General features: G+C 43.7%; 2 protein-coding genes across 8 annotated transcripts in view; both read left to right on the top strand.

The window, feature by feature from the left end:
• RALGAPB (Ral GTPase activating protein non-catalytic subunit beta) overlaps window positions 1-17,030 on the top strand; it is a 100,468-nt gene extending 83,438 nt beyond the window's left edge. For all 5 annotated transcript variants that reach the window (XM_060124419.1, XM_060124418.1, XM_060124417.1 and 2 more), the window contains 8 exons: window positions 577-735; window positions 2,349-2,514; window positions 5,449-5,571; window positions 6,831-6,967; window positions 8,717-8,825; window positions 9,601-9,679; window positions 11,936-12,084; window positions 12,933-17,030. In XM_060124419.1, coding sequence (XP_059980402.1) covers window positions 577-735; window positions 2,349-2,514; window positions 5,449-5,571; window positions 6,831-6,967; window positions 8,717-8,825; window positions 9,601-9,679; window positions 11,936-12,084; window positions 12,933-13,126 — 1,116 coding nt within the window. In that variant the 3' untranslated portion in view covers window positions 13,127-17,030. The remainder of the gene's footprint in view (window positions 1-576; window positions 736-2,348; window positions 2,515-5,448; window positions 5,572-6,830; window positions 6,968-8,716; window positions 8,826-9,600; window positions 9,680-11,935; window positions 12,085-12,932) is intronic.
• Window positions 17,031-19,298: 2,268 nt separating this feature from the next.
• The window catches only part of LOC132505980 (adipogenin), a 28,705-nt gene continuing 21,520 nt past the window's right edge, over window positions 19,299-26,483 (top strand). Inside the window, exons 1-3 of one of the 3 annotated variants that reach the window (XM_060124331.1) lie at window positions 19,299-19,447; window positions 23,169-23,298; window positions 25,056-25,270. In XM_060124331.1, coding sequence (XP_059980314.1) covers window positions 19,321-19,447; window positions 23,169-23,281 — 240 coding nt within the window. In that variant the 5' untranslated portion in view covers window positions 19,299-19,320 and the 3' untranslated portion in view covers window positions 23,282-23,298; window positions 25,056-25,270. Of the gene's footprint in view, window positions 19,448-23,168; window positions 23,299-25,055; window positions 25,271-26,483 lie in introns of those variants that run through there. The other 2 variants (XM_060124332.1, XM_060124330.1) reach the window with 2 other exon arrangements.

Raw genomic sequence — 26,483 nt, 5'->3', positions numbered from 1 at the left:
GTCCATTGTGTGGATGTATCACAGTCTACTTATCCATTCACCTACAGAAAGACACCTTGGTTGCTTGCAAGTTTTGGCCATTATGAATAAAGCTGCTTGTAAACATTTGTGTGCAGGTTTTTGTGTAGGCATGTTTTAAATTCATATGGGAAAATACCAAGTTATGTAATTGCTTCACTGTATGGTAAGACTATGTTTAGCTTTGCAAGAAACTGCCAAATTGCCTCCGGGCATGGCTGTACCATTTTGCATTAAGACCGGCAATGAATAAGAATAAAATACATGTAAAATTTTTTGCTAGAAAGCTTGATATTTTATAGAGAAAATAGGATTTTAAATTATATACATATTAAGATTTCAACTGTCTTTCAGCAGAAAAAGGCAAATAAGAGAACTGGAAGGAAGAACACAAGCATGTTAAATAGTTTCTGTAGTTTGGGATTATGGTTGTGCTTATTGCTGCGACTTTATAATTTTTTTTTAACTTAATGTTTATTAAACCGTGAGCAAGTATTGCTTTTATAATTAGAATGATGAAGAGAGATAATAATTTCTCCTTTCTTCCTTTGGCGATAGGAACCTGCAAATAGTCGTCTACCTCCTCACCTTATTGCACTTGACTCCATGATACCTGGATTTTTTGATGACATTGGGTATCTGGATCTCTTGCCATGTCGTCCCTTCGACACAGTTTTTATTTTCTATATGAAGCCAGGTCAGAAAACAAACCAGGAGGTAAGATTTCTGGGTTTTGGGGGTAAATTTTTATGCTATAAATTTTATAAACCCTTGAGGTAATTGTTACACCGGTTGAGTTTCCTTGGCTTTCTAGGAACTGAGTGTGACTAGAAAACAATAAGATTCTCTGAGGCCTCCTTTAGAATGGCTGAGACCTGCCTTCCCTAGTCACAGGGAAGATTTAGATTAATTTCCAGCTGCCAGCCAGTGGCCTGCAAGTTGAATTTGACTTACTTATTGCATCTTGACTAAATTTTCAAGTTGTTTATTTAAAAGTTTCACTTCTGAAAAAAAATTTTAATTGGAAGAAAACGAGAACTGGCAGTCAAATCAGTTTCCTGGCACTTGGAAGGATATGAAGGGATATGGGTGAACTAAACAGGTACACTTCTAAGGAGATGATGTGTTTAAGAGATGATATGTTTAAGAGATAATGGCCTGGCAATGATGCCCAGTAGATTGAGAAGTATTCGACGTAACACACCACATATTTTGACTTCATTAGGCCTCCAGATGGTCTTGCCATAGATTAACATTGTATCAACTACATCAGTGATCTGTGGACTGGCTGCATCAAAAGTTACTTGGGAGAGCTTTTAAAAGTAGTAATTCCAGGATCTTATCTCTCCTGATCTGATAAAGAAGTTCTGGAGTAGGCTAAGAGAATCTTATGTTTTAAGAGATTCCCCAGGTGATGTTGATACACTACCCCTCTCCCCATCTCATTTTTAATTTGTAGAGGATTCCTCCTTTTTCTTCCTCTAGCATTAGGTTTTCAACAGAAGCACTGTTGCTATTTTGGGCCAGATAATTCCTTGTTATGGGAGCTGTTCTATAGAATAGGACATATAGCAGCATCTTTGGCGTCTACTCACTAGGTCCCAGCAGTGCCCCACCAGTTGTGATATCAAAAATGTCTCCAGACATTGCCAAATGTCCCCTGGAGAGCAAAGTCACCCCCATGAGAACCACTGTTTTAGAACAAGGGACTCTTCTTTCTGAGGCCCAGGAATTAAGTTTTGTACTTGGTGAAGAGGAGAGATCCTTCTGGTCACTTCATTTTTTTCTGGAATGGTTACATTCTCTTCTTTGGACTAAGAGAAGGATGTTTTCCCACTCATTAATTATTGAATTTGTAACAGGTTTATACTTTTTATAGCATTTGTCAAGATTTGTAAGTAAATAATCACATACCTATGTAATGTTTTTCACTAATCAGACTCTGTGAAGGCGGGGACTTAGTGTTTTTTGTTTACTTTTAGTAAACATGTCTAGCTCAATAATTATTTTGCTAGGGAGGGAGCTAAAGGATTTTCTTGTATTTCTTATCTCACCTAATCTTCACAGCCATCATTATTACTCACTTTATAGATGAAGAAACTGAAGCAGTGGGGTTAATAAACTCGCCCAAGGCCCAGCCAAGATTTGAACCCAAATCTATCTAACTTGGAAGCATGCATTTTTAACTACAGTGATATATATAGTCCCCAGTTTATTCTAAGCTTGGGCTTGATTATCAGACACTTCAAAGTGAATCGATTTTTATGAAGCTTATTTTGATATGCCCTTTTGTTTCCTTCATTATATCTGATGATTGGTATATATTTCAGATTTTAAAGAATGTGGAGTCTTCCAGAAATGTTCAGCCACATTTCCTAGAATTTTTGCTCTCCCTTGGCTGGGCGGTAGATGTGGGCAGACACCCTGGCTGGACTGGGCATGTTTCCACCAGTTGGTCTATTAACAGTTGCGATGATGGTGAAGGACCCGAACAAGGTAAAACTCGTATGTTCATTTGTTTTTTCTTGTTTTGTTACTCTTGGCTTTTCGCCCATTACTATTAGTTTGTAGTCTTATTAAAAAAAAAACAAGCAGAGGGCTTCCCTGGTGGCGCAGTGGTTGAGGGTCCGCCTGCCAATGCAGGGGACACGGGTTCGTGCCCCAGTCCGGGAAGATCCCACATGCCACGGAGCGGCTGGCCCCGTGAGCCATGGCCGCTGAGCCTGTGCGTCCGGAGCCTGTGCTCCACAATGGGAGAGGCCACAGCAGTGAGAGGCCTGCGTAGCGCAAAAAAAAAAACAAAAAAAAAACAAGCAGAGGTATAGAATGGAAAAGTCTCTTTCCTTTAATCCTCACAGGAGGTCACTTAATAATTGTATAGTCTTCCAGACATTTTCTGTTAATATGGGGAATACTTATGTATATGTATATATAAATGAATGTATATGTTATATACATATATAATGACAGAGTTAATTAATATAAAATTAATGGCATAATTATCACAAGGTTAATAAGTTCCTTTTTTTGTAGTGTGAGTGAACAAATTCCATTTTCTATAACAATATTATAATAAATTTAGATTATAGCAAACAGTACAGTTTCCTAACAAGTGTATTTTGTCTAATAAATATAGTTTTCTATTAACAGATGTGTTTTTTAGACTTTGTGGCTGTCATTTAAGTTACATTCTTGGGATATTATATAAAAATCTTTGTAGTAAACAGCTGACTGTCTCTGAGAGATTCATGCCCATCTCTGCAAATCCTCGTGAGGAGCTGTAATCAGGATAACAAGTACCAGAGCAAGTATAAGTTTAAACTTAAGGCCTTTGCACCACCTGGCTAGTGCTTTTTGTTCTGGGAGCTCTTGAAATCTTGAAATCACTGGAAAGTTTATAATACCTCTCTCAAGTGGGTAATGCCTGTGTCCAGTGCTTTGAATTAGCAAAGTTTTTCTGTCAGCAAGATTATACTCTCTCAAGGTTTCCCATTGAATATCATTGTGACTTGTGACTTGTAATTTTTTCTACTTTCAACCAAGGTTGAATCAAAGTATTTGAGGATATGCTCTAATTTTAATTGCCACATAACCTTTAATATGTGCTTGAGTGTATTTATAGACTAAGTTCTCATAAGTAGAATTGATAAAGGATTTGCACATTTTTTAGTTTGATAAATGTATAAATGTATCAGTTGGATGCTTAAGGTTGCAGGTAACAGAAAACCCAACCCAAATTGGCTTAGAGTTTGAAGGTCATTTATTGCCTCATATAACTGAAAATTCCAGAGATTAGTGTACATTTTTTGTTGCCATTTGATCAGCAGTCCTGTTCTATTTCTCTGCAGTTTTTCTTTAGCTCTGTTTTCCATGTATTGGCTTTGTCCCAGCCTGGCTTTCCTCATAGTGCAAATAAGGCAGTTCTAGGCTTTACATTCACATACCACGCTAGTCTGAAGAGGAGAGATTAGCTGAGTCTCAGAACCTCCCTTCTCCCCAAATCCTGAGATACGCAGTGATTGGACCACCCTGAGCCTGTCGCTGTGGCAAGAGAGATGGAATGATCCTGATAGAAACAAACAAGGTAGAGGAGGGGAGGGTGGAGTGGATGTTGGGGCAGTAACCACAGTGTGTACTGCAGTAGACACAAGTGCTTGCCCAGCATCTAAACCGGGAGTCAGCAACTACAGCCCATGCCTGTTTTTGTAAATAAAGTTTTTTTGGATCTCAGCCACACTTCTTTATGTATTATCTGACTGCTTTCATGCTACAACGGCAGACTTAAGTAGTCGTGGCAGAGACCATATGGCATGCAAAGCCTTATTTACTATCTGATCCTTTGCAGAAAATGTTTGCTAACCTCTGGTCTAAACTTCCTGTTTGCCACATCCTCACCAATTTAGGTGTCTTCCAGTCTGTTAGGTGAGGAATTTTCTATTTTTAATTATGATTAAGTTTCAGCATCTTCTCATATTTTTATTTCTTACCTGAGAACTACTTGTTTATTTCCTCTTCCCAGTTTTTTGTCAGGTTGTTGATCTTTTATGTATTACTGGCAGGGCATTGTGTCCATTTTAATTGAAAACTATACTAGCTCTCAGGAGTGTTACTTTTGTTAATTCAATCTTGCTGGCTTAGAGCAGATACTATTACTAAACAGCCTGTACACTTTCATATTATATCACTGATCACTGGGGAAAGTGGAACAGAAGCAAAGCTGAGGAGCAGTAGAGAGAGACCAGGGACAGGAAATGCCTTGAAAGCAAGAGTACACACACGCAGACATCTGTCCCCCTTCCCTTCAGAGGGACTGTGGTAGTCTTCTCCCTTTGATTACTGTTACCTCTTCCAAAAAGACTGTTGCCTAAATCCGCCTTATACAGATGAGCTAAAGGTCCTGCTAATCAGAAGTGGTCTGGTTTAGAGTAGTTTCAGAAAGTATGAAATTAAGATTTTATGATTTAAAGTTAGTGTATGTGCACCACAACTACTGAGCCTGCACTCTAGAGCCTGCACGCCACAACTACTGAGCCTGTGTGCCACAAGTACTGAAGCCCGTATGCCTAGAGCCCGTGCTCCACAACAAAGGGAAGCCACCACAATGAGAAGCCCATGCACTGCAACGAAGAGTAGCCCCCGCTCGCTGCAACTAGAGGAAGCCCGCACGCAGCAACAAAGACCCAATGCAGCCAAAAATGAATAAATAAAATAAATTTTTTAAAAATACAACTTCTAATTTAAAAAATAAAGTTAGTGTAAAGACATTTAATGAACATTTATGGTTTATTCTTCTTATACATTAATTGGTTCATGTCGAAAATGTACCTTCTATTTATTATCACTTTATTAACTAGTTAAAATTTCAGGAAGCAGGATGATATTGGTTTTCCCCACTTTTTAGAGCAGTAATATAGTGTTTCTCATTCCTAGATGAAGTGATTTCCTCTGAAGATGCTGGGGCTAGCATTTTCAACGGACAGAAGAAGGTGCTGTATTATGCTGATGCCCTTACAGAAATAGCTTTTGTGGTTCCTTCTTCTGTGGAGTCCTTAAGTAAGAGCAGTTTTTGTATGGAACTATTTTTGTATTCACTGGTTTGTGCAGTAATATTGCATTGGGGGAGATTCTGAAGTCATCTAAGACATTCTTCAGCTTCAAAGGCATGATGATAGCTTTTAGATTATGCAGAGGTACAGGATGTTATCCCCTCTTAACTAAAGGAAAGTAGTTAAAAACAAGAAGACTGGCCCTCTAATAATAATTTTTAAATAAAGGAGATCCACTTTGGCCCATTTTTTAACTTTTTTTCATCTGATTAATACATAGAAGCCCTATTTTCCAGTTTATTCATTTCTTTCTCTAATTATGAGTAAGCTCTCACCTGCTTCCCTGTTTCCATGTGAGAGCCTTTATATGGAACCCCAGAGAATCCTGCAGTTGGAAGGCCCTCATGATGGCATCTGGCTGATCTTCTAACACTGAGGAGGAGAAACTTCAGCCTAGAAAAGGTGGTGATTAAGCCTGTTCTTCTCAAGGATCAGGAGTGATCATTACTTCTCAGTCTGAATTCTTAGTCTTATTTTGCCTAGAACCTTTGCTTCTTGCAAATTAAACTCATTTCTTTGTGCCTGACCAAGCAGTAGGTGGAAAACTTCAGCTTCTTTATTGAGACCATCCATAGGATAGGATGCTGCACATCACACTTTGATGATCTCATCTCTAGGCTAATGACTTTTTGTGTACCCTAGCCTACCTAGGCAGCCTCCTCACCTTTGTATTTGGACCCTTAATTTTGCACTCTAGGCCCCTCTCTGTCTCTTACTCTGGGACCAGTTGTGTCCGTGGCAGGAGGGGCCTTCCATGTTCTAGGTCAGTGTCTTAGCAGCTGTTTGCCTTCATGTCAAGGCTGTGATCTACCACCTGAATTCCAGAAGCCAGGCCCCATCTGTCCTCTATGAACTGAGTCCCTGCCTGGTGTCTCTGGCCCAGCCTGTTTGCACCAACTCAGTAGAGCCAGAGCCAGCAAATTATGGCACACAGGCAAAATTCAGAACACTAAGAATGGTATTTACATTTTTAAAGTGTTGTAAATAAACTACAAAGAAGAATATGCAGTAGAGACCTGTATAGCCAGCAAAGCCTGAGATATTTATTACCTGATCCTTTGCAGAAAAACTTTGCCAACCCTTGCTCTAGAAGCAATGCTTTGCTTAAGTGACTTAGGTTGGACTGTTAGCATAACTAGTTTAATAAACACGTTTGCTCTAAGGAAGTAGTAGGTATTATAATTATTTTTTTTCTTTACGCTATAGCTGATTCATTGGAAAGTAACATCTCAGACCAAGACAGTGATTCAAATATGGATCTTATGCCAGGAATTCTGAAACAGCCATCCCTGACGCTTGAGCTTTTCCCTAATCACACAGACAATCTTAATTCCTCACAGAGGGTAAGTCACTTTGTTGATAAACCTCCAAAAATTTGTAGTGAAATGGAAGTAATTATAGAATCACACCTGAAAAGCTTTTAACTTTAACCCAGAGAGTAATTATAGCAGTACTGATTCATTAGTATCTTAATTTTTTTAATCAAATTCTTATGCTTTTCTTTTTTTCAGCTTGCAACAAATATTTAATTCTAATTCAGCCTTTGTTGTTTTCCTTGATTTAGCCATTTCAGTTCCGTGCTCGGTTCTTTCATCCATTCCGTCTCAAGCCTAGGTTTTTATTTGGTCCCTAAAATATCCACTAAAGGTACAACAGTTACTATACATTTCATAGCATTAATCATGCAAAATTCAACTTAAGTCTGACAACATACAGATGACAGCATTTTGAAGAATCGCCCAGTGTTTGAATAAATGCACTGAGTGAGGCAACACAGCAGCTACTACAAGAAGACAGCATTTTACTTTTATCCTTTTTTCTTACCTTATCAGATGTTATGTCTTATCTGTGTTCTCCCCTCATGTTATGTCTTAATCCTTAATCCTCTCCCCTCATGTTATGTCTTAATCCTTAAGGATTAATCCTTAATCCTTACTGGAAAGTGACTGAGTAAGTGATAACAAGACTACAGGATCAGTTTACAGGTGTAAGAAAATTGATTTAGAACAAATAGTAAAAAAGACAAAAGAAGTGTAGTGTAAACTTTTCTGAAGCCCTTCTTCCATTGTAAAGGAGTTTAATTTGGCTCTTTCTACACTTAAAATGATTTTTAACGTAAGTATTTGCTTAAAAGAATATGGGAGAGGTTCACCTTTAAAATTGATTTGGGAAAAAAAGTTAACTTGTATAAAACTCTCTGAAGTAGACTGATTTTGAAAATCATGAGTTGCTACCTTTAAAAAGGTTTTACAGAATACAGTTTGGAGAAGAACAAGTCAGGTAATGCAGAATTTTAGTCAGATCTAATGGTCAGGGATTGCTACTCATTTTCTGAATGCCAACGTGGTTACGATTAGAAGGGAACTTCCTCAACCTGAAACAGAACTCTGCTAGAAACCTGCAGCTAACATTATACTTACACATTATTCTGAAAGCTTTCCCCCCAAATGGAGTCAAGGATGTTTGCTCTCACTCCCTCTATTCACAAGATAGTAGAGGTTTTATGCAGGGAAATAAGAAAAAGAAATAAATCGCATAAAGCTTGGTTATTTCTTAAAATCCAAAGAATGACAACTCTTAAAGCACCATGTTTTCATTTACCACATACTTTGCAGACTACTAACAAACTTAAGGAAAGAAAAATCATATCAGTAGATACAGGAAAAGCTGTTGACAAGAATTCAACACTGAAAGGATCCCCAGGCAAATCAGTGATGTTGCTATGATGGAAAAATCGTCCTGCTTTCTGACCATAGAGATAGACTCAGATCCTTTTTAAGCACTCATTAAGGCATTGCATCAAATTTTATTTTTATAACTATAATTGTTTACTGTTCCTTATCTTTTTTTCATTTGAAGTTTCTAGACCTTCATTTCCTTGTTCTAGTTTGAGACTTGATAAACAGAGGAACCAAAGAAGGGCTTTTTTGCAAATGTATTTTATACTTTTTTCCAGAAGTGACTTCCCATGACGTGATCCTTATTTCACTGGGTAGCTTGATGAATGTATGGTTGTAGTTTTATTAAGCCAGTGTTTTTTATTTGTTTGTTTCTTTTTCTTCCCCTCTTCTGCTTTTCTCTGCCTCATATAGCTCAGTCCCAGTTCCAGAATGAAGAAGCTGCCTCAGGGGCGCCCTGTGCCTCCCCTTGGACCTGAGACAAGAGTTTCTGTAGTCTGGGTGGAACGTTATGATGATATAGGTACTGTGTAAGGACTTTGTCCATTAATAAGATTATAATAGGATGACGATGACTTGTTAAATGTCTAAAGGGAGTGGCAGCATAGGCCCTATATGGTGGCCAAGAGCTGGAACTGGAGTTTAGCAAGCCTGGATTTCATTAAGCCTTAGGTCACTCATGTGTTAAATGAGTGATCCAGCACTTATTTCATAGTTGTGAAGATTTGATGAGACTCATGGTTACAAAAAGCCTTTAGCTCTTCTTGGCATGACAGTTACTGGTTTGTGACCACTTGGTCCCACTGCATGTAGCCCCCAGTTACCCCAGAACCTCTGGAAAGGAGAAGGGGGAACACCTCCCTCACCCTCTTTCCACAGACCCTACTGTCTTATTTTAGTGTAAAGATTAATTTGTCCTTAGGGATTGTGCTATGGATATGTTTCTCATGATTTTTATGTAAGCTGCATTAAGAACATTAGAAATGTGTATGTATCCTAGAATCTCATCCAGCTCAGAGTTTATAAGAAAGTGTGAAAGTTGCTTTCCAGAACTTCTAAAGCTATTTCCAAGCCCTCTAAGACTATAGATTATGTTCTGTAAAAACTCTCTGCTTTAGATGAACTTATCTAAAATACGTCTTAAGGGAGAATTTTTTTTTTAATTTGTGAAGAATAGTTAGGATTATATATTTTAGGATAGCACAGTCCATATATATGTTGCCCGCTATGTGAAGAGATTAGGAAAATAGGTTTCCTAGGAGGGAGATATTAATTGTAATGCTATGATTTTCTTCCAGAAAACTTTCCCCTCTCAGACCTGATGACAGAAATCAGTACTGGTGTGGAGACTACTGCAAATAGTAGCACTTCTCTGAGGTACGCTCTATACTTGCTTGAAGTTTGTCAGCATTGTGTTTAAGCATAGAGAAACCTATTGTTTACAGTATGTTGATTGCAGTTTCATTAAGAGATAAGGACTTTAATGAAACAAAAGGGATGAAGGCAGTAAGAAGTAAACGTAATTAGGGGAGAAGAATCAAAGAGAGAAGTTTGTAGATTAATGCACAAGGTGATCAAATTAGCAAGGATTTTTAAGTAGCATAATTAATTGCTGTTTAAATTTATCTGAGGCAAAAAAGAAAGACGGAGAAGTGGAGGCAGTTAAGTATTAATGAAGGCTGATAATAGAGTAGCAATATTAGATAGAAATAATGGAATTAAATTGGTCAAAACATTCTGGATAGATAGCAGTTAAAATGTCCTCATCACATAGGAGCTATTTAATGGAAAAATATTTCTAAGTAAAACATAATACTAACTTTATTATAATACTAAGATTTTTATTTTAGCTTTTCATGCACAAAAAGGATAAAAACAGAATAATATGATTCTAAGAATAATAAGAATGTATCTGTGCAGGCTTTATTGTTTCAGAGCTTTTTGCTTGCTTGTCTTTGGTTTAAACAAATAATTTATATCAAGCTAAACTTGATATTTTAACTTTGAGTAAGTTCCTTCTGTTTCCATGATCTGGTTTGTATTGCACGTAAGGTGAATTTAGATTACTGTTGTAGAAACAAAGTCAGTAAAGGTGGTTTATTTTAACATTATCATATTAAATTTCTAGAATAGGGCAAGTCATTCTTAAAACTTCCATGTTTGCTTTCGGGTTTTTTTGGCCTCACTGCGTGGCATGCGGGATCTTATTCACAGTTCCCCGACCAGGGATCGGAACCTGTGCTCCCTGCAGTGGAAGCACAGAGTCTTAACCACTGGACTGCCAGGGAAGTCCCCATGTTTTTTATGCTAAAGTATTTTAAAGCAAATTACAGATTTTCTAACATTCTAAATATGCACCTCTGAAGATTAAGAACACTTTTCAAATAGATAAAGATAACATTATTACAGTAATAAAGTTAGTAGCAATTCCTTAATTTCATCTAGTAGCCAGCTCACATTCAAATTTCTCCATTTTCCCTAAAATAGTCTTTATAGCTGGTTTGTTTAAACCAGCATCCATTTCATCCATCTGGTGTTAATTCTTTCAGTCTCTCAATACAGAACAGTCCTGTTTTTTCTTTTTTTCGTCCATGACACTGACTTGCTGAAGAGACTAGGATAGATTTCATGAGGGGTACTTTTCTAGAACTAGTTTGGAAGAGAACTTTTAAGTGTCTTGTACTGTTTGTTGTTGTTTTAATCTTTTTAGGTCAAAAGTTCTAATATGATTGGACTGTAAAATTTGTGTTTTACTAGTAATTTAGCAAAGTTTAGAATTTGTCTTGGGGACAGAATTAGTATAGGATTGATTTTTATTAAATGTCTTAAAAAATTGACTCACTGTCCCTTTGGCCAAAATCACTTTAGAAAGAAAGCTCATTGTGTTGCAAAACAAAAGCAAACCAAAACCCTGGCATATAGCATCGAAGAGTAACATGGGTACCTCTAGATGCATTGGCATAGCCCTGACACATGATGTGTAATTCAGTCTTCTAAAAGTACGGTTGCTGACCTTGGCAGCTGTGTTACCTGTTCAGAGGCTTTGAGGGCTTTGACTGTGCTAAGATTCAGCCATTTATCACCTCTGCTGAGGAGGACAGTTGCAACTGACCCAGACTAAGGTCCTCCCGACCTCTTTCCCCAGCCCCTAAAAAAAATATCATATCAGGGATTCCCATAGTGAGCCTAAACTGTATTTCCACTTCTGCTCTGAGGTGCCAGCATTGACTGTGGTGGAATTCCCTGCCCTCTGGCCAGCCCCACTGTTGTTCCCTACAGGAGGGAGGAACTAAGTAAAAGTAAAAAAATGGCTGGTTGCTATTGATGGTTCCCCACCATACATTTTTCTGGCCTTTCCTTCCACCCCGTGTCCCCAGTGATTTTCTAAGCACAATTTTTAGCCCCTTTTTTGGTCAGCTTCAAAAGACCAACCCCATTCATGGGTAATTAGGGTCAGGTGTTGGTGTGGGGAGCTTCACCGTGGGCTCCCAGAAAGAAGATTCTGAGCAGACTGATCACTTGTCTCTTCTCAAATACTGCCTGGCAGTAAGTCCCCTTGGTATTCTTATATTATACATGGGGGACTTCAGCTCTTGAATATCTGGGGTAAAAAGAGTTTTTTCTTTTCTTAAGATCTACTGCTCTTGAAAAAGAAGTTCCTGTCATCTTCATCCACCCTTTAAACACTGGATTATTCCGGATTAAAATTCAAGGAGCCACTGGAAAATTTAACATGGTCATCCCTCTTGTGGATGGGATGATTGTCAGTAGGCGAGCACTCGGTAAGCTTCATATGTGGCTGAAGGATTGAATTTTCTTTTCATTTCTTTTTTTTTAAATAAATTTATTTATTTGTTTATTTATTTTTGGCTGTGTTGGGTCTTCGTGGCTGTGCGTGGGCTTTCTCTAGTTGCAGCAAGCAGGGACCACTCTTCATTGTGGTGAGTGGGCTTCTCACTGCGGTAGCTTCTCTTGTTGCGGAGCACAGGCTATAGGCTCGTGGGCTTCAGTAGTTGTGGCACACGGCCTCAGTAGTTGTGGCTCACGGGCTCTAGAGCACAGGCTCAGTAGTTGTGGCGCACCGGCTTAGTTGCTCCGCGGCATGTGGGATCTTCCCGGACCAGGGATCAAACTCGTGTCCCCTGCATTGGCAGGCGGATTCTTAACCACTGCGCCACCAGGGAAGTCCCATTGAGTTTTCTATTTTTTTTTTTTATTTAACATTTTCATGAACCAAAAAGAAGCATAAATAAGGAAATGATGATATTACTTAGTAGGTCCCACATGTGGAAAATCCTGTGGCTCTTGTTAAAAGGAAGCATGTTTGGCTCTGTTTTGAAGTGTGCTTAATCTGCTAAGTAGGAGCACAGCTGTAATTCACAAACTTCCAGTACTGGAAAACGAGCATAGTTGTTTACACTCCAGGGCAGGAAATGGGTTGTCAGGCTAGATTTTGATTTTGTTTTTCCATGTCATCGTGTGTTTCTTCTGACAGTTTTATCTTAGTAGAGCTCTGTCTCTCTGGGGACAAGGAGTTTTGCAAATGGAATGAAGTAGTTTGAGTTTGCAGAGAATAGTTCACTTGAATACTGATAGTTCATCTAGCTGACTAAAATCCTCTGTTTTCAAGGTTTTCTGGTGAGGCAGACTGTAATTAACATTTGTAGAAGAAAGAGACTGGAAAGTGACTCCTACAGTCCACCACATGTCCGCCGGAAACAGAAGATCACCGACATTGTCAACAAGTACCGGAACAAGCAGTTGGAGCCAGAGTTTTATACTTCACTTTTTCAGGAGGTTGGACTCAAGAACTGTAGTTCTTAGACCACTGTCTGTCTAGGACTATTGAACTCTAGTTTGGAGCTATAATATCAAAGCAAAACAATTTGATAGGTGATCACTGTAACAATAAAACAAATCACTCCCCAAGAGCTTACTGTTTAATCACCAGAATAGAAGAGACACATTATAAACCCATCTGAGAGAAGACTTTTCGGCTTTTTAGTGAAATGGGCTCCCAGACACAATCATATTCCTGCTGGTAATGATGATATACGTTTTAGCCATAAACTTTCTTTTAAAAGTGACAATTTTAGTTAAATATAAGCCTTTTGAGGAGAAAGGCTTTTATGCATCTCAGTTAAACATGTGCATTGGTAGTTTCAAATTTGCAAATTAGAAGTTGAAGATAGTTTTATACCTCACTTTTTAGGAGGTTGTGTTCAAAAGTAAATCTGTCTCAGAATCTTCCAGGACATTTAAAGACTCGTGTTGATAGCATGGAGGAGAAGGAAGGAAACCTCAACTTTCTGCTCACTCGTAGGTCCATTTGTCATCCAGCTCTCATCCAAATGTCAAACTGACGGAAAAGAACTTAAGTGTTTTTTGCTCAGATAAGAAGTCTGAGATTAAAATATTTCATAGTTTTTCTCCACACTTCAGAAAGTTACTCTCATCACTGCAAAGGTCTGTCTGAAGGCCTCAGTTTCTGGGCAGCCCAGGAACAGATCTAAAATGGAAGCATGGCCCAGTCCTTTAATGAGGATACAAATGGAGTTTGTGGAGTTAAGTTAGAAGACAGCTGTGATGCCTCCACTCTCTCCATTATTGTCTAGCTCCGTGACATTATGACAGGTTAACCATTTGTAATTCCTTGGTAATTTCTTGGTTAAATATTAAGAAATATAAATTCACAGCAAAGGTTAAACATTATTTGGTTTCATCCATTGTCTCATTTCAGGACCAAGCAGGAAACTGCAGTAGTTTATGAAGGATTCTAATTTGGGGTTCAGGAAATAGCCTCTCAACGCTACTAATTCAGATCTCTCCCAGAGAGCTACTAGATTTCATCATAATTGACAAACATTAGTGACCACCTCCTTGGGTGGCTGCTTTTGGAAATGGCTGTTGTCATATTTTCTGGACTTTGCCGGCTGAAGGCACAACAAATCCCTGCCCGGGTTTTTGAAATACTTCTGTTACCTCGCTGCTACTTTTCTGCCAGGGATAAATGTTTTGAGGTGGCCAGACCCAGAACATCCTTACAAGGATTCCTGTTACAGTGCTAGAGTATACACTGCTCATTTCTCCTATTCTTATGTACTTTCTTCTTTATTAAGGTTATTTTATGTTAAGAAAATAAGTGACATTTAAAAGTCCAAAGAGGAGTGATCACAGTTGTATAAGGGGTGATTTCCCACTTGAACTCTAATGTCAGTAGATTCTGTAGGTCAGGCCTACAACGGTCTGTTTGGTTTGATGTTTTGGTAGTTTAATTAGAGGGTGGGGAATAGTATAGGACCTAATTCCCTGTGCAGATATTTCTATTCCAGAAGTACATGTTGATATCTATGAGCAAGAAACGGCATAGCAGCTCTTGGTTTTAAGTTTGCCGTACCTTTTTCTTCGTGTTTGTTTTAAGCTCAGGTAAAGGTAACCTCCTCCTTCTATGACTCCAGTTTCCATTCAGGGTATAATATTATTCAGTAATTGATTTTCTTTTTAATCTGGGCAATAAATTGATGTTTCCAGATGGTAGCATGGGGGAGGGGGTTGTATGATTAGCGCGTTCTACCCTAAAAATGTTTTAGTAGCTCAGCAGGTGTAAAGTGAGGTTTAACAACTTTCATGGAAATTCCAGATTGACATTTCATGGGAAAAAATGAGCACTTGTTCTGATGGATGTGGACAAAGAAGCCTATAAATTAACGTGCAACTTATAACATTCCAGAGGTTAAAAATAACTGATGCAGGTGTACCTCTTCAGTGTGACTCTTCAGATAACACTTTTACCTTTGGCATAGTTCTGCTGTCAGCAAAATGTACGGTGGTGTGTGTGTTGGGGTGGCCTTCCTGATGCTTCAGTTTGCTCTAATTTCTGACAACTCTTTGTAATTCTAATGGCTTTGATAAGTCAGTGAACAACCATGTTGAATGCATTTATGATCTGGAAGACTTTGTGGGCTCCCAGGGAAGGAGGGATGGATTTAGGACTGTGCTGCTCCCAGAGACGTGAAACCCCAGTGTGCACAGCACAGACGGAGTATGGGGCACACATACCTCGTCAGGTGCCGACTCCTTCTGCTCAAAATCACATCTACCTAAAAAGGGAGTGTGGTGGGGACCCTTGGACCTTTCACTATTGTGGGTTTGAGTTCATGGTCACTAAATTCTCTCAACTGCCTTTGTAAAAGTCACTTTGAGTACAGTAATGCCGGAGGAGCATATTTAGTCTCTAATAATAATCTTTAGTAGTCCACTTGATAAATTTGCTAACATAGGTTCAGAACCTTTGGGGGGAAGCCAGGACCACTTCGGTCTTTGGCTTAAAACAGTTTAGTTGCTGCATGTGACAGGTGCACCAGGGTGTGGATGAGTGTGGCATTTGTTGACAAGGAAAGCATTACCCAGGGGACAGAGGCAGGTAGCCCCTCGTAGTCCCTTCTCACATTTGGGGGGTAGGGGCTCTCTCCCCCTCTCTGATTGGGAGCATTGAGGACAGAGGAGGGCTTTTGCCTTTTCCTGTTCAGCCGGCTCTCTTTTTGTCAGTGCTTCCTCCTAAGACCCCCTCCTGTCCGTTGGCCCTTTGACCTGGATAGTTACATGGTGGTTTGACTGCCTCCCGTCCTGGCAATATATACACACATGCATGCATGCTGTCCTCCACTTCCAGGTCTTCAGGTCCCCTGAGGCCACCCATTCTCCTCTGGACTCATTTATAAAAATAAAATACCTACATCTTTGGCCAGTAATGTCAGTTCCTACAGGTTTTGTGTGTGAGGGCTTCATGAATGGTTACTTCCTGCATACACTGAGGAAGCATTTGTCAGACTCTGCAGAGTGATTTTTAGAGAAGCAGTGTCTTCAAGAGTATTTATTTATATTGGAAGGTAGAATTTTACCCAAAGAAAGTGGGAGTCAGCCTTGCTCAAAGACATGTAGATGGTAAAAATGTATCGGAGGTAATTTGACACTCCTGCTGGTAGTTCTCCATTCAGCATTTTTAAACCCCTTCAGGTTATATCTTCTAAAAAGAATTGATTTATATGTTTACATGAAATGGTAAGTTGCGTTACGTGGTCTGTTTTAGGGATTTCCATGACAGCCTCTTTTCCCGAGATGGAGAGATTGGAGGTAATCCACCCGTTCAATGTGGAATCAAACTGTGGGTTCTCAGTAGCTAAAGAAGCCATGTACTGTATAGTGTTTTTCTCGGAGTATCAACTCATGTTTTTCAGATGCTTTTCTTTTTTTAATGGTGAGGGAAAGGTATAATTTGGGATTCCACAGTGCCTTGCATACAGTAGGCGCCCAATAAATATTTGTTGAAGCAAACCAAGTTTCCCAAGTCCTTGTCTCTTGCAGTGACCAAGAACATCTTTCTCCTCTGAAGGGCTTGGCAGTTGTGGCTAAAAAATAAGCAGTATCATTATTTGCTTGAAATCATATACACAATTTGTATGAATTTTGGTATGTTGCCAAGACATGATCTTTTTCTTATTGTATTTTCTGTAAATATTTCTGGCACTGAACTGTAAAGTAAAGGCGAAATGTAAATATGAAGGTGTCCTGTGTACCCTCGCCTCCTGTGTTTCCTCTTCGTCAGTTAGGGAAGAAGGCCCAGAGGCTTGTTTGTATTTATGCAGCCCCTTTGTCCAGAAGAAACCCATGGAATATTGAATGTAATACATTTAGTCAATTAAATTTTAAGGAGATTCTTATCTAAAAATGTCATGTGTGCTTTTGGTTTGATTCTGGCATGGGTGTTCTTCATAATTTAGATCAGTAGGTTTTCACCCTGGTTTTGTAGAGTATCATGAAATACTCAAAATTTGATAAATTTAAAAAGAAAATTATTTGGCCTTCTATGCTGGAAGGAGCTTGTGTAACTAAAGCCCTGCCAACAGAGGCCCACCTTACAGAGGCTAGCAGTTGCTGAGCGGCTGGCTGGCTCTCTGTGTCCTGGGAACACAGAAATGCCAGCTGAGCTCCCTGCCTGCAGAAGATCTGAGCTCTGCCAGGGCTGGCCAGTCAGGAAAGCAGAGATGCAGGGGGAGGTCCTCCCGCTGCCCACTGGCCCTTTGAGTAGGGTCTTGGCTGCAGAAGGTTCCATGGGGCCAGATTAACACCTAATGCCTAGGTCACACGTGGCGGGTGGGGGGGGGCGGGTGGTACCACTTGAGCAAACAGCTGTGGTGCATGACTCTGCCAAGAGCCACCCCTCCAGCCTGGCACTGACTCCACGTGACAATGCGTGGCCCCCCAAAGTGCAACTGGAAGCCAGGGCTGCGAGTTGCCTCCCCTCAGGTGTGTGTCCACACCTGCTTGCCTCCTCACCACAGGACCTGCTGCTGGGTTCTGGTGGCCGGGGGAGCTTAGCCCTGGGCTGACTGCACGGTGGCCCTGTTTTGGGGTCTGGCAAGGGTATGTGTGTTCAAGCCTTTCTCAACTGTGCTGCTCAGCTCTTTCTGACCCCCGCCCCTTCAGAACCCAGTGCCAAGGGACCTCCCTGGTGGTCCAGTGGCTAAGACTCCGTGCTCCCAATGCATGGGGCTCCGGTTCGATCCCTGGTCAGGGAACTGGATCCTGCATGCCACAACGAAGAGTTCGCATGCTGCAACTAAAGATCCTGCGTGCCACAATTACGACGGGCACAGCCAAAAACGAACAAACAAAAAACAGTGCCAAGAAATCACCCCAACCCAGACCGCCCAGCTCTTGGTCTTGGCCCCCGGGCCCCGAGCGGTACAGCTTGCCAGGCTACCGTGTTTCATGGGTGCACATTCTAATACCATCTGCCCTGACCCTCCTCTGCTGGGGACTTGGGTCATTCCACAGCTGGGCTAAGACTCCCTTTAAACACACTGGCCCTCCAAACCCCAGCTGTCCCCGCCCCCATTTTTACTGTGGCTGGACCCCTCTTACCCTTCTCCCTGGGCCAGTGTCTTCCTCTAAGGGGGTCCTTCCACTGCATGTCTCCCCTAGGTCTACCACCCACTTCCTACGGCGGCTCCCCCAGCCTGGAACTGGGTCTGCCTGACTTTCCAACCTATGCTCCATGAGATGCCGTGGTCTGAAAATCAAGTCGGCCTCAGACTGGTTGCCCATTGACGTGTGGCGTCCGAGCCTCACCCCCTGGAGGTTCTGACTCAGCAGAGCAGGGTGAGCACGCCAATCGGCATGTCTCATAAGTACCGTCCAGCCCCCTCCGCCCCTCTGCTGGCAGTGGCTGAGGCAGGTGGGCCAGTTGGAGAATACCACGCTTCCGCCTTCCTCCCCTCCATAAGCAGCAGCTGCTCTTCGTGTGGACTTCCCGCACCCACCAGGCTCCCAGCCTGGCCAGAGTGTCTCTCCAGCTTAGGGGCTGTCAGGCCCTGGGAGGTCCAGCGCCTTCTTCCTGTCGTGGGACCTGACGCGGAGATTTACTGACTACTCCATAATGAAAGAATGACAGAGGCGAGGGGGAGAGAGAAGCTCAGCATTTGGGGGTGTCTTGCCGATTTGGGAGATAAAGGAACAAGGTTCAAGTCTTAGAAGCTCTTCACTGAAAACCCTAATAAGGAGAGATGCAGAAGCTTCCAGATTAAATAACAGTCATTTACTGAGGGCCTTGCTGGCTCCAGAAGGAATATGTGACCTCAGATATATGAACACCCACCCGGGGGCAATTTGTATCCACTTTACTAACTTTTAGCAGCTTGGCGAGGTAAGGATTATTTCTGTTCTACAGGAGGGTCGGGGAGGTGTCACGTGAACCCACAGCATCTTACAAGGATTCAAACCCAGGCCAGGAAGCCTGAGCTTTTGTTCTCAGTCAAACTGTCCCACTGTCCCCAGTTTCTTCCCACTCGTCCAAAACAGCTCTCTCTTCAGCTGCCTGAAGGACCTTGTGGTTTCCTTATTACGTCACCCGTTCAGTCACAGTTGGGCTGAGAGCGGAGCGTGGCCCGGCCCGCCAGGTCCCCAGGGCAGCCCTGCCGGCCCAGCCCAGGCCAGCCTGGCCTAGCCACACACGCACCATGAAGTACCCTCTGGTGCCGCTGGTGAACGAGCTGACGTTTTCTTTCCTGGTGTTCTGGCTCTGTCTGCCCGTGGCTTTGCTGTTGTTCTTGCTGATCGTCTGGCTATACTTCTTACTCAGCCAAGGTGAGCTGCCCAGGCCCGGGCCCTAATCCTGGAGGCTGGGCAGGGCGTGGGATATGCTGGGAGTCCCCACACAACTGCCGAGAGAGGGGCGTCCTTCAGGCAGAGGGGTTTCCTGCTGGCTCCGGGAAAGCATGGACTTGGTAGTCTACCGTTTCTTAACCTGGAGTCCCAGAGTGAATCCTGAGTTTGGAAAACAATGTGTACGTGTGCACATCTGGCCCTTCAGGGGCCACTGCTAGCATATAAGGTCTTTGGTACATATGAAAGTATTGTGAATGTGATTGCGAATTTAGTTAAGATATTCTAGATAGAAGATAAAACGGTTTATTACTTTTGCGCTATAATATAAATATATTTGTGGTAAAATAAACTTGGAGCAGAAATGTACTTGGAATTGGTTATCGTGTATACAAAATTCATATTATTTCTGAAGAAGCAGTAGTCATGTACCACCGGTAATAGAAGCTATTATTATCAAAATGTGTATGTAAACTCTATATATATATATACAGAATAGTGGAACTATAATTTTTGTGTGAAATATGGTGTCAAATGTAAAATGTATGTTTCAGCATGGCAGTAAATGCTTTCTGTTTTTGTGACCAATCATTAATTTAGAAGGAATTGAATCTTTATAATAAATAAATAAATACACATACAAAAAGGTGTCCCTTCAGGCCCACAGCTAGCACATAAGGTCTTTGGTACAAATCAGAAAGAGGTGGCCCCTCTGGGCAGATGAATTAGTAAAAGACGTCCCTTCCTGTGAATGCAGCCAGGGCACAAGGCTTGGTGAGCAGAGCGTGGGCTGGCTTTCAGCCCCTCTCGGCCCTCAGCCCTGTGCTTTTGCAGTCAGCAACCAGCTTGATGGGTACAGCAGCCTTCAGCATTTAGCAGGCAGGTGCCCAGAGACCATTCACACAGTTTCATGCCCAGACCGCACATCAGGGAGGATCTGGGTTTCTGTGGGACACAGGATCACAGAAGCTGACCGACACCTGTCCTGAACTCAGCATGCCACCCAGAGGAGTGGGAGGCAGGGCGAAGCAGGCCTGAGGGAGGCTGGGAGCGGTGGGCCGGTGGGGACGGGGGACGGCCTGGCCACGTGGCAGGAATGACACTCTGCTCCTCAGGTGTCCCGTCTCCCCCGGCACTCCCATCACCTAGGGGCCTCTTCCTGGGGACTGCTTGACCTCCCACCTCCCGCTCAGCAGCCCCATGACCTTTGACCACCTGCGCAGGGAGGGCACTGAGTGTGCTGCCAGCTCTGCTCAGATGGTGCTCAGACAAGCTGAGCAGTTCACCCCCAACTTGCCCCATAATCTCACATGTAGGGGCCGGCAATTGTGCAATTGTTACGAGTTCCTGGCGAGAGCTTCCAGAAAATGTTTGTTTACCAGGGTGGACGGCAGCCCTCCCTGAGGGCCAGTGTTGGGTAGAAGGCAGAGCCCTTGCCTGCAGTGGCTATAAAATCCCGTTTCTCCAGAGTCTAGGGGATGTGGGCCCGGGTTTCAGCTTTGCCCCTTAATCGTTCATAACAATAGCTTTTTTGAACACTGTGCTAGGCCTGTGCTAAACACCTGGTGTACCTTATTTCATTTAATCCTCAGACTAACCCTGTGAAATAATCCTTATCATACAAGTGAGGAAACTGAGGTTTGGAGAGAAGTTACCTGTCCAAGGCCACACCCTTAAGAGTGCCGACTGTCCAGCGTCTCACCTGGGCTCTGACACCTACCAACTGTGGGACTTGGGGCGAATCCTCTCTGAGCCCCAGTTTTCTCACCTACAAAATGGAGATAATAACGGTCCCTACCCTTTGGGGCTGTGGAGAGATGCATGTCAGGGGCCGGGTACCTGTACACACATGGCACATAGCAGGTGTTTGGAAGCTGAGAAATAATCCAGGCAGTGTCGGTTTTGTCAAGGTAGGAGGAAGTGTAGGCGTAGCTTTGGATGGGTTTTCTGGAAGGTGGGACACCTTCCCTGAGGTCCAAGGCACTACCCTCCTCCAGCAATTCATTCTCCTTGGAGGCCCATCTCTAAGCCATCCACAACCTGCCCTGTCTGACCCCGCTCTCAGACTTTCTCCTGAGAGGCTGTTTACCCACTGACATCTCACACGGCAGTTTGAAACAGGTCCTTTTGTTGATTTTGCATTGAAGAGAAACTGTCCTTAAAGTGAGGCAAGCAGCCCTTCCTCAGGGTCCCCGTCTTCTTGGGAATCTCAGTATTTCTGTGTACTGTCTTTGTGCTGAGAATTGGCTCAAACCCAGGGTCTGGACCTGCCAGGGATTGGGGGGCTGGGGCTCGGGACACCCTGGCCTGGGGTTTTCTCTTCTGCCATGGATCTCTGGATTGGAATCAGTCTGGCCTGGAATCCAGTATGAACAGCCGTCAAGAGGAGCTCTGATTCCCCCCTCCCCACCCCCACCTGGCCTGGCTCAGCAGGGCAGTTTCAGAGCCCAGAAGGGAGAAGGTTGAGCAGCAAGTGCCACGTGGCCCACGAGGACGTGAGGATGCCAATGCGCTTTTCCAAGTGGAGGCTGGAGCAAGTGCGGGGGAGGGGGGAGCTGCCTGGTGAGATGGGTACAGAGGCAAGAAAAGATGGTTGGCAGCTGAGCCCTGGAGACGCTGGCCAGGGAGGGCAGTGCTGATCCCCAGCCTGACATAGGAAGGGAGGATGAAGCCTCCGAATTCCCTGCCTTTGGACAAGGGCCCCCATGGAACCGCATGGGACTGTGGAGCCGGGACCTGCTTTTGCGTCCAGCGCTGCCACCTCCCAGCGGCAGGAAAACCTACACGTGTTATTAGATGGGTACCTGAGCTTGCTAACACGGCATATCTCGGGAAGGCAAGGTAAGAAAAGAGGGAGAAGGGGGAGATTATTGTTTTTCTGAGTATACTCAAGTTGTTTCACTGGTTACAGAGAAGTAGAGGAGGTTGAAGACAGCCCCTCAGATTTCAGACCAAGAAAAGGCCGAGGGGGTTTCCTGGTGGTCTAGTGGTTAGGATTCGGTGCTTTCACTGCCAGGGCCTGGGTTTGATCCCTGGTGGGGGGCTTTGGTGGGTGAAGGGGGCGTTCTTTTTTTTAAAAAAGGGATTCTACCATATACTTCTCTGCAACTTTCTTGTAATATACCATAGACATCCAGCAAGTTACAAGATACAGATCTAATGCGGGTGTTTTGCAAGCCTCATGACATGCCACACGTGAGTGTGCCATACTTCATCACCCAGACCTCTCATGATGGACACACACATGGTTTCCAGGGTATTTTAGTGTGTGTGTGCGCGTGTGTGTGTTTCACCATAAAACAGTGCTGTAAGGGAAACCATTGGACACATATACTCAGACATTTGTTAATGAATGAACTGGTGGATGGATGGATGGACAGGTGGGTGGGTGGGCTTGTGTCTCCTCGGTGACCCCTCCTGGACCATGCTCAATACAGGTAGGCCATCTGCTCACCCCTGGGGTCCTTCCTCTTCTAGAAGATGGATGTGTCATGGGCCAACCTTCTTTCGTGGTCCCAGCTCACCATTCAAGGCCCTAAAGTCTTCCTGAGGTCTTGGGGCTGTCTCATCTGCCATGATTCTGCCTTGGCCCCCCCTCAGATAAGGCTGCAGGGGATGACTGGGCCCTGCAGGGGCTCCTTTAGCATCGAAAATAGGAGCTAGGATGTGACCACTGAAGAGGCCTTGTCTTGTCCCTCCACAGATTCAGAGGAAAATGACTCAGATGTTTGCTTTGATTGGGAGCCCTGGAGCAAAGTCCCCGCCAAGTTTTGCCAGAAGACGTTGCATAGCCAAGAGGAGGAGAGGCCCTGCTAGTGAGGCTCTTCTGCCAGGTGAGGCCCCTCTAAGAGGTGGGGGGCTGGAAACAGGAGCCTCAGTGCCTGCCCAAAGCCTGGGGCAGCTGCCATGTTGGAGCTCTCCTCCCTCTACCGTGTTGGAAATCTTGCTGTCTCTGCCATGTCAGAGAACCTTCTGCCTTATTGTGTGGGAGACCTGTTTTCGCCACGTTAGAGGACCAGTCACCTCTGCCGTGAAGAGTTTCTTTACAAAGGCCCCCCCTACCCATTATCTCTGTGACCTCACCTCCGATCACCCTCCTTAGGGTCTTTGCACTGGCTGTTCCCTCTGCCTGGAACCCTTCTCCCCACACATACCTCACCTCGAAGGGTGCTGCTCAAATGTCACTTTTTCAGTGACAGCCACCCTCCTTAACACTGTAATCTTTTCCCCACTCTGGCTCTGCTCTGTTTTCTTTTGCCATAGCACTTACTACCCATGACGTGCTCGATAATTGATGTCTCCAAAACATGCATAGCAATGCCTGACACACGATGGAGGCGCCAGAGATATTTGTAAAAGGAAGGAGAAAGACGTGATAACAATAGTAACTAATAATAATGGCTGATATTCATTGAGTGTTTAATAGGTACCAGAGCCCGTGCTAAACGTTCACAAGCGCATTTACGGAAGTCCTATGAAGAAGATACTATTTTTATCTTCATTTTACAGATGGGAATTCAGAGTGTCAGTGCAGTTAAATAATGTGCCCAAGTATCAGGGCTCTACCCTCACTGAACAGCGAGGACACCTCATCCATCCCAGTGGGATTAAATGCCGTTTCTATGCCAGTGACTCCAAATGTATCTCACTCTAATCTCCCTTCTGAGCTCTATTATCTGTCCCCTCCATGCCTTTTCATGGCTAGAATGGGATTCTTAATTCCCTTTGCTACCCAACAAAGCAAAACACAGCTCCCAATCTTCTGCCAGCTGGTCCGCATCTCCATGAACAGCATTGCCGTTGGTTGGTCTAGTTGCTTGAGCCGCGAGCCTGGGAGTCATCCGTCATGCCTTTCTTTTCCTCCCACCCACGTCCAGTCCATCAGCAAGTCCTAAATGCCATCTCTCATGCATCCACTTCTCTCTGTCCCCAGGGCCACCATGGCCTGCCCTACCCCAAGGTCTGTCCGTATGTCTCACTCTTGGAGCCCCTGCCTGTCCGAGTGGAGAAAGGAGGTGGTGGTGAGAAGCAGGGACCCTCACTTAACCTCAGTCACACTGACCTTGTCAGGTCATGACCTTGACAGTTGAAAAAGGAAGTTGAGGGCCCTTTCCCCAGAAAAACACACACTTGGACACGCACTCAGAGTTTTGTGCTCAGGGCCAGGTTCACAGGTTGTCACCTGTGCGGTTCCACAAGGTCACATGTTCAGAAGAGCCTCATGCTTTGTTTAATGTTCTGCTGTCACTGTCTTGAAATTCTTAATTTTTTTTTTTTTTTTTTTTGGCTGTGCCACGTGGCTTGTGGGATCTTAGTTCCACGACCAGGGATCGAACCCTGGCCCTCAGCAGTGAAAGCCCAGAGTCCTAACCACTGAACCACAAGGGAATTCCCTTGAAATTCTTAGTTTTTGAACAAGGGGACCCACATTGTTCATTTTTTTAATGGGCCTCACAAATCACATAGCCCGTACTGTTTGTGTACAATTAATGGAGTAAGAAAAGGAGATATTCGGACTCTGATATAGAGCCCTTCCTGCCCCATTGTGGTTCTGTCTCCCTCTTACTCTTTCATCTCATTGTCACCCTAGATCCAATGTTCCACTGCTTCCCAGCCTGGTTTTCCCAGAGTCAGCGGGGCTGCGGCAGCGACCGAGGTGGATGGGAGACTTGCCAGGGAGGGGAGAGGACTTTGGCGAGTGAGGTGCTCCCCAGGGACCCCCGACTCGTCTCCTCCACTGATGGACACACGAACGCCTCCAGAGACCCGGCTCTTCTCCGTTACAGACCACCTCCCAGTCCCCCCAGGGAGGAGCCTGAGCCTGTGAAGACAGTATAAGCTGGCCCTTGGGGAGAAGCTGCCGACTGAACTCAGAGGCCTGTGAGGGCAGGCCCCTGAGAAACCTGCTGGGCCTGACCAAGTCCACTCACTTGACAAGCTGTGCAGCCCGGGCCCAGCCCTGGTACCACCTTGAGCCATCCTGACCTTTGGGAATCTCTTTCCCACCTGTTCAAAGAGCTGGGGATCTTGCTCTGAACTTCTGTTCTCTAATTTCAAACTCACTGTATGTGAAATCAAGCTCAAAAATCACTCATCCTTTTTTTTTTTTTTTTTGGCCATGCCACACAACTTGCAGGATCTTAGTTCCCTGACCAGGGATTGAACCCCGGGTCCCCGGCAGTGAAAGTGCCGAGTCCTAACCGCTGGACCACCAGGGAATTCCCTCAAACTTACTCCTTGATTAGTCTTCAGGTTGATTTTAATAACAAATATTAATTTTATAACTATGTACATTATCTGCCATTTGCCTAGTTACAATAGGAAGAGCTCACCTTTAGTGGGTGCTTACTGTGTGCTAGGTGCTTCACTATGCATTTTTTATACACGATTGTTTTTTCTTTTTTTTTTTTTTTGCCGCGTTGGGTCTTCATTGCTCCACACGGGCTTTCTCTAGTTGCGGCGAGCGTGGGCTACACCTCGTTGCAGTGCACAGGCTTCTCATTGCGGTGGCTTCTCTTGTTGTGGAACACGGGCTCTAGGCACGCAGGCTTCAGTAGTTGTGGCACATGGGTTCATTAGTTGTGGCTCGTGGGCTCTAGAGCGCAGGCTCAGTAGTTGTGGCTCACGGGCTTGGTTGCTCTGCAGCATGTGGGCTCTTCCCGGACCAGGGCTCGAACCCATGTCCCCTGCATTGGCAGGTGGATTCTTAACCAATGCACCACCAGGGAAGTCCCACATGATGGTTTTTAATGCTCACAAGCATTCTGTGAGGTAGGGTCTTTGGTTATTCCTGGTTTACAGATGGGGAAACTGAGGCTCAGAGTGGTCAAGCAACTTGCTCAGAATCACACGGGTAGGGTTGGGATTTGAACCTGGACCCTGACTCTAGCGCCTGGTCCCTGTTCCACTGTGCCAGTTCTTCTCCAGGTTGGGGTGTTGGAGGAGAATATGGAGGAGACACAATGTTCTGACCTTTCAAGAAACCCCCTGTCCCTGTACCCCCGCTGGCTACGGGCAA

This window comes from Lagenorhynchus albirostris, chromosome 15 (assembly GCF_949774975.1).
Source record: "Lagenorhynchus albirostris chromosome 15, mLagAlb1.1, whole genome shotgun sequence".
Taxonomy (NCBI): Eukaryota; Metazoa; Chordata; class Mammalia; order Artiodactyla; family Delphinidae; genus Lagenorhynchus; species Lagenorhynchus albirostris.
This window is presented reverse-complemented; position numbering and strand designations above follow the sequence as displayed.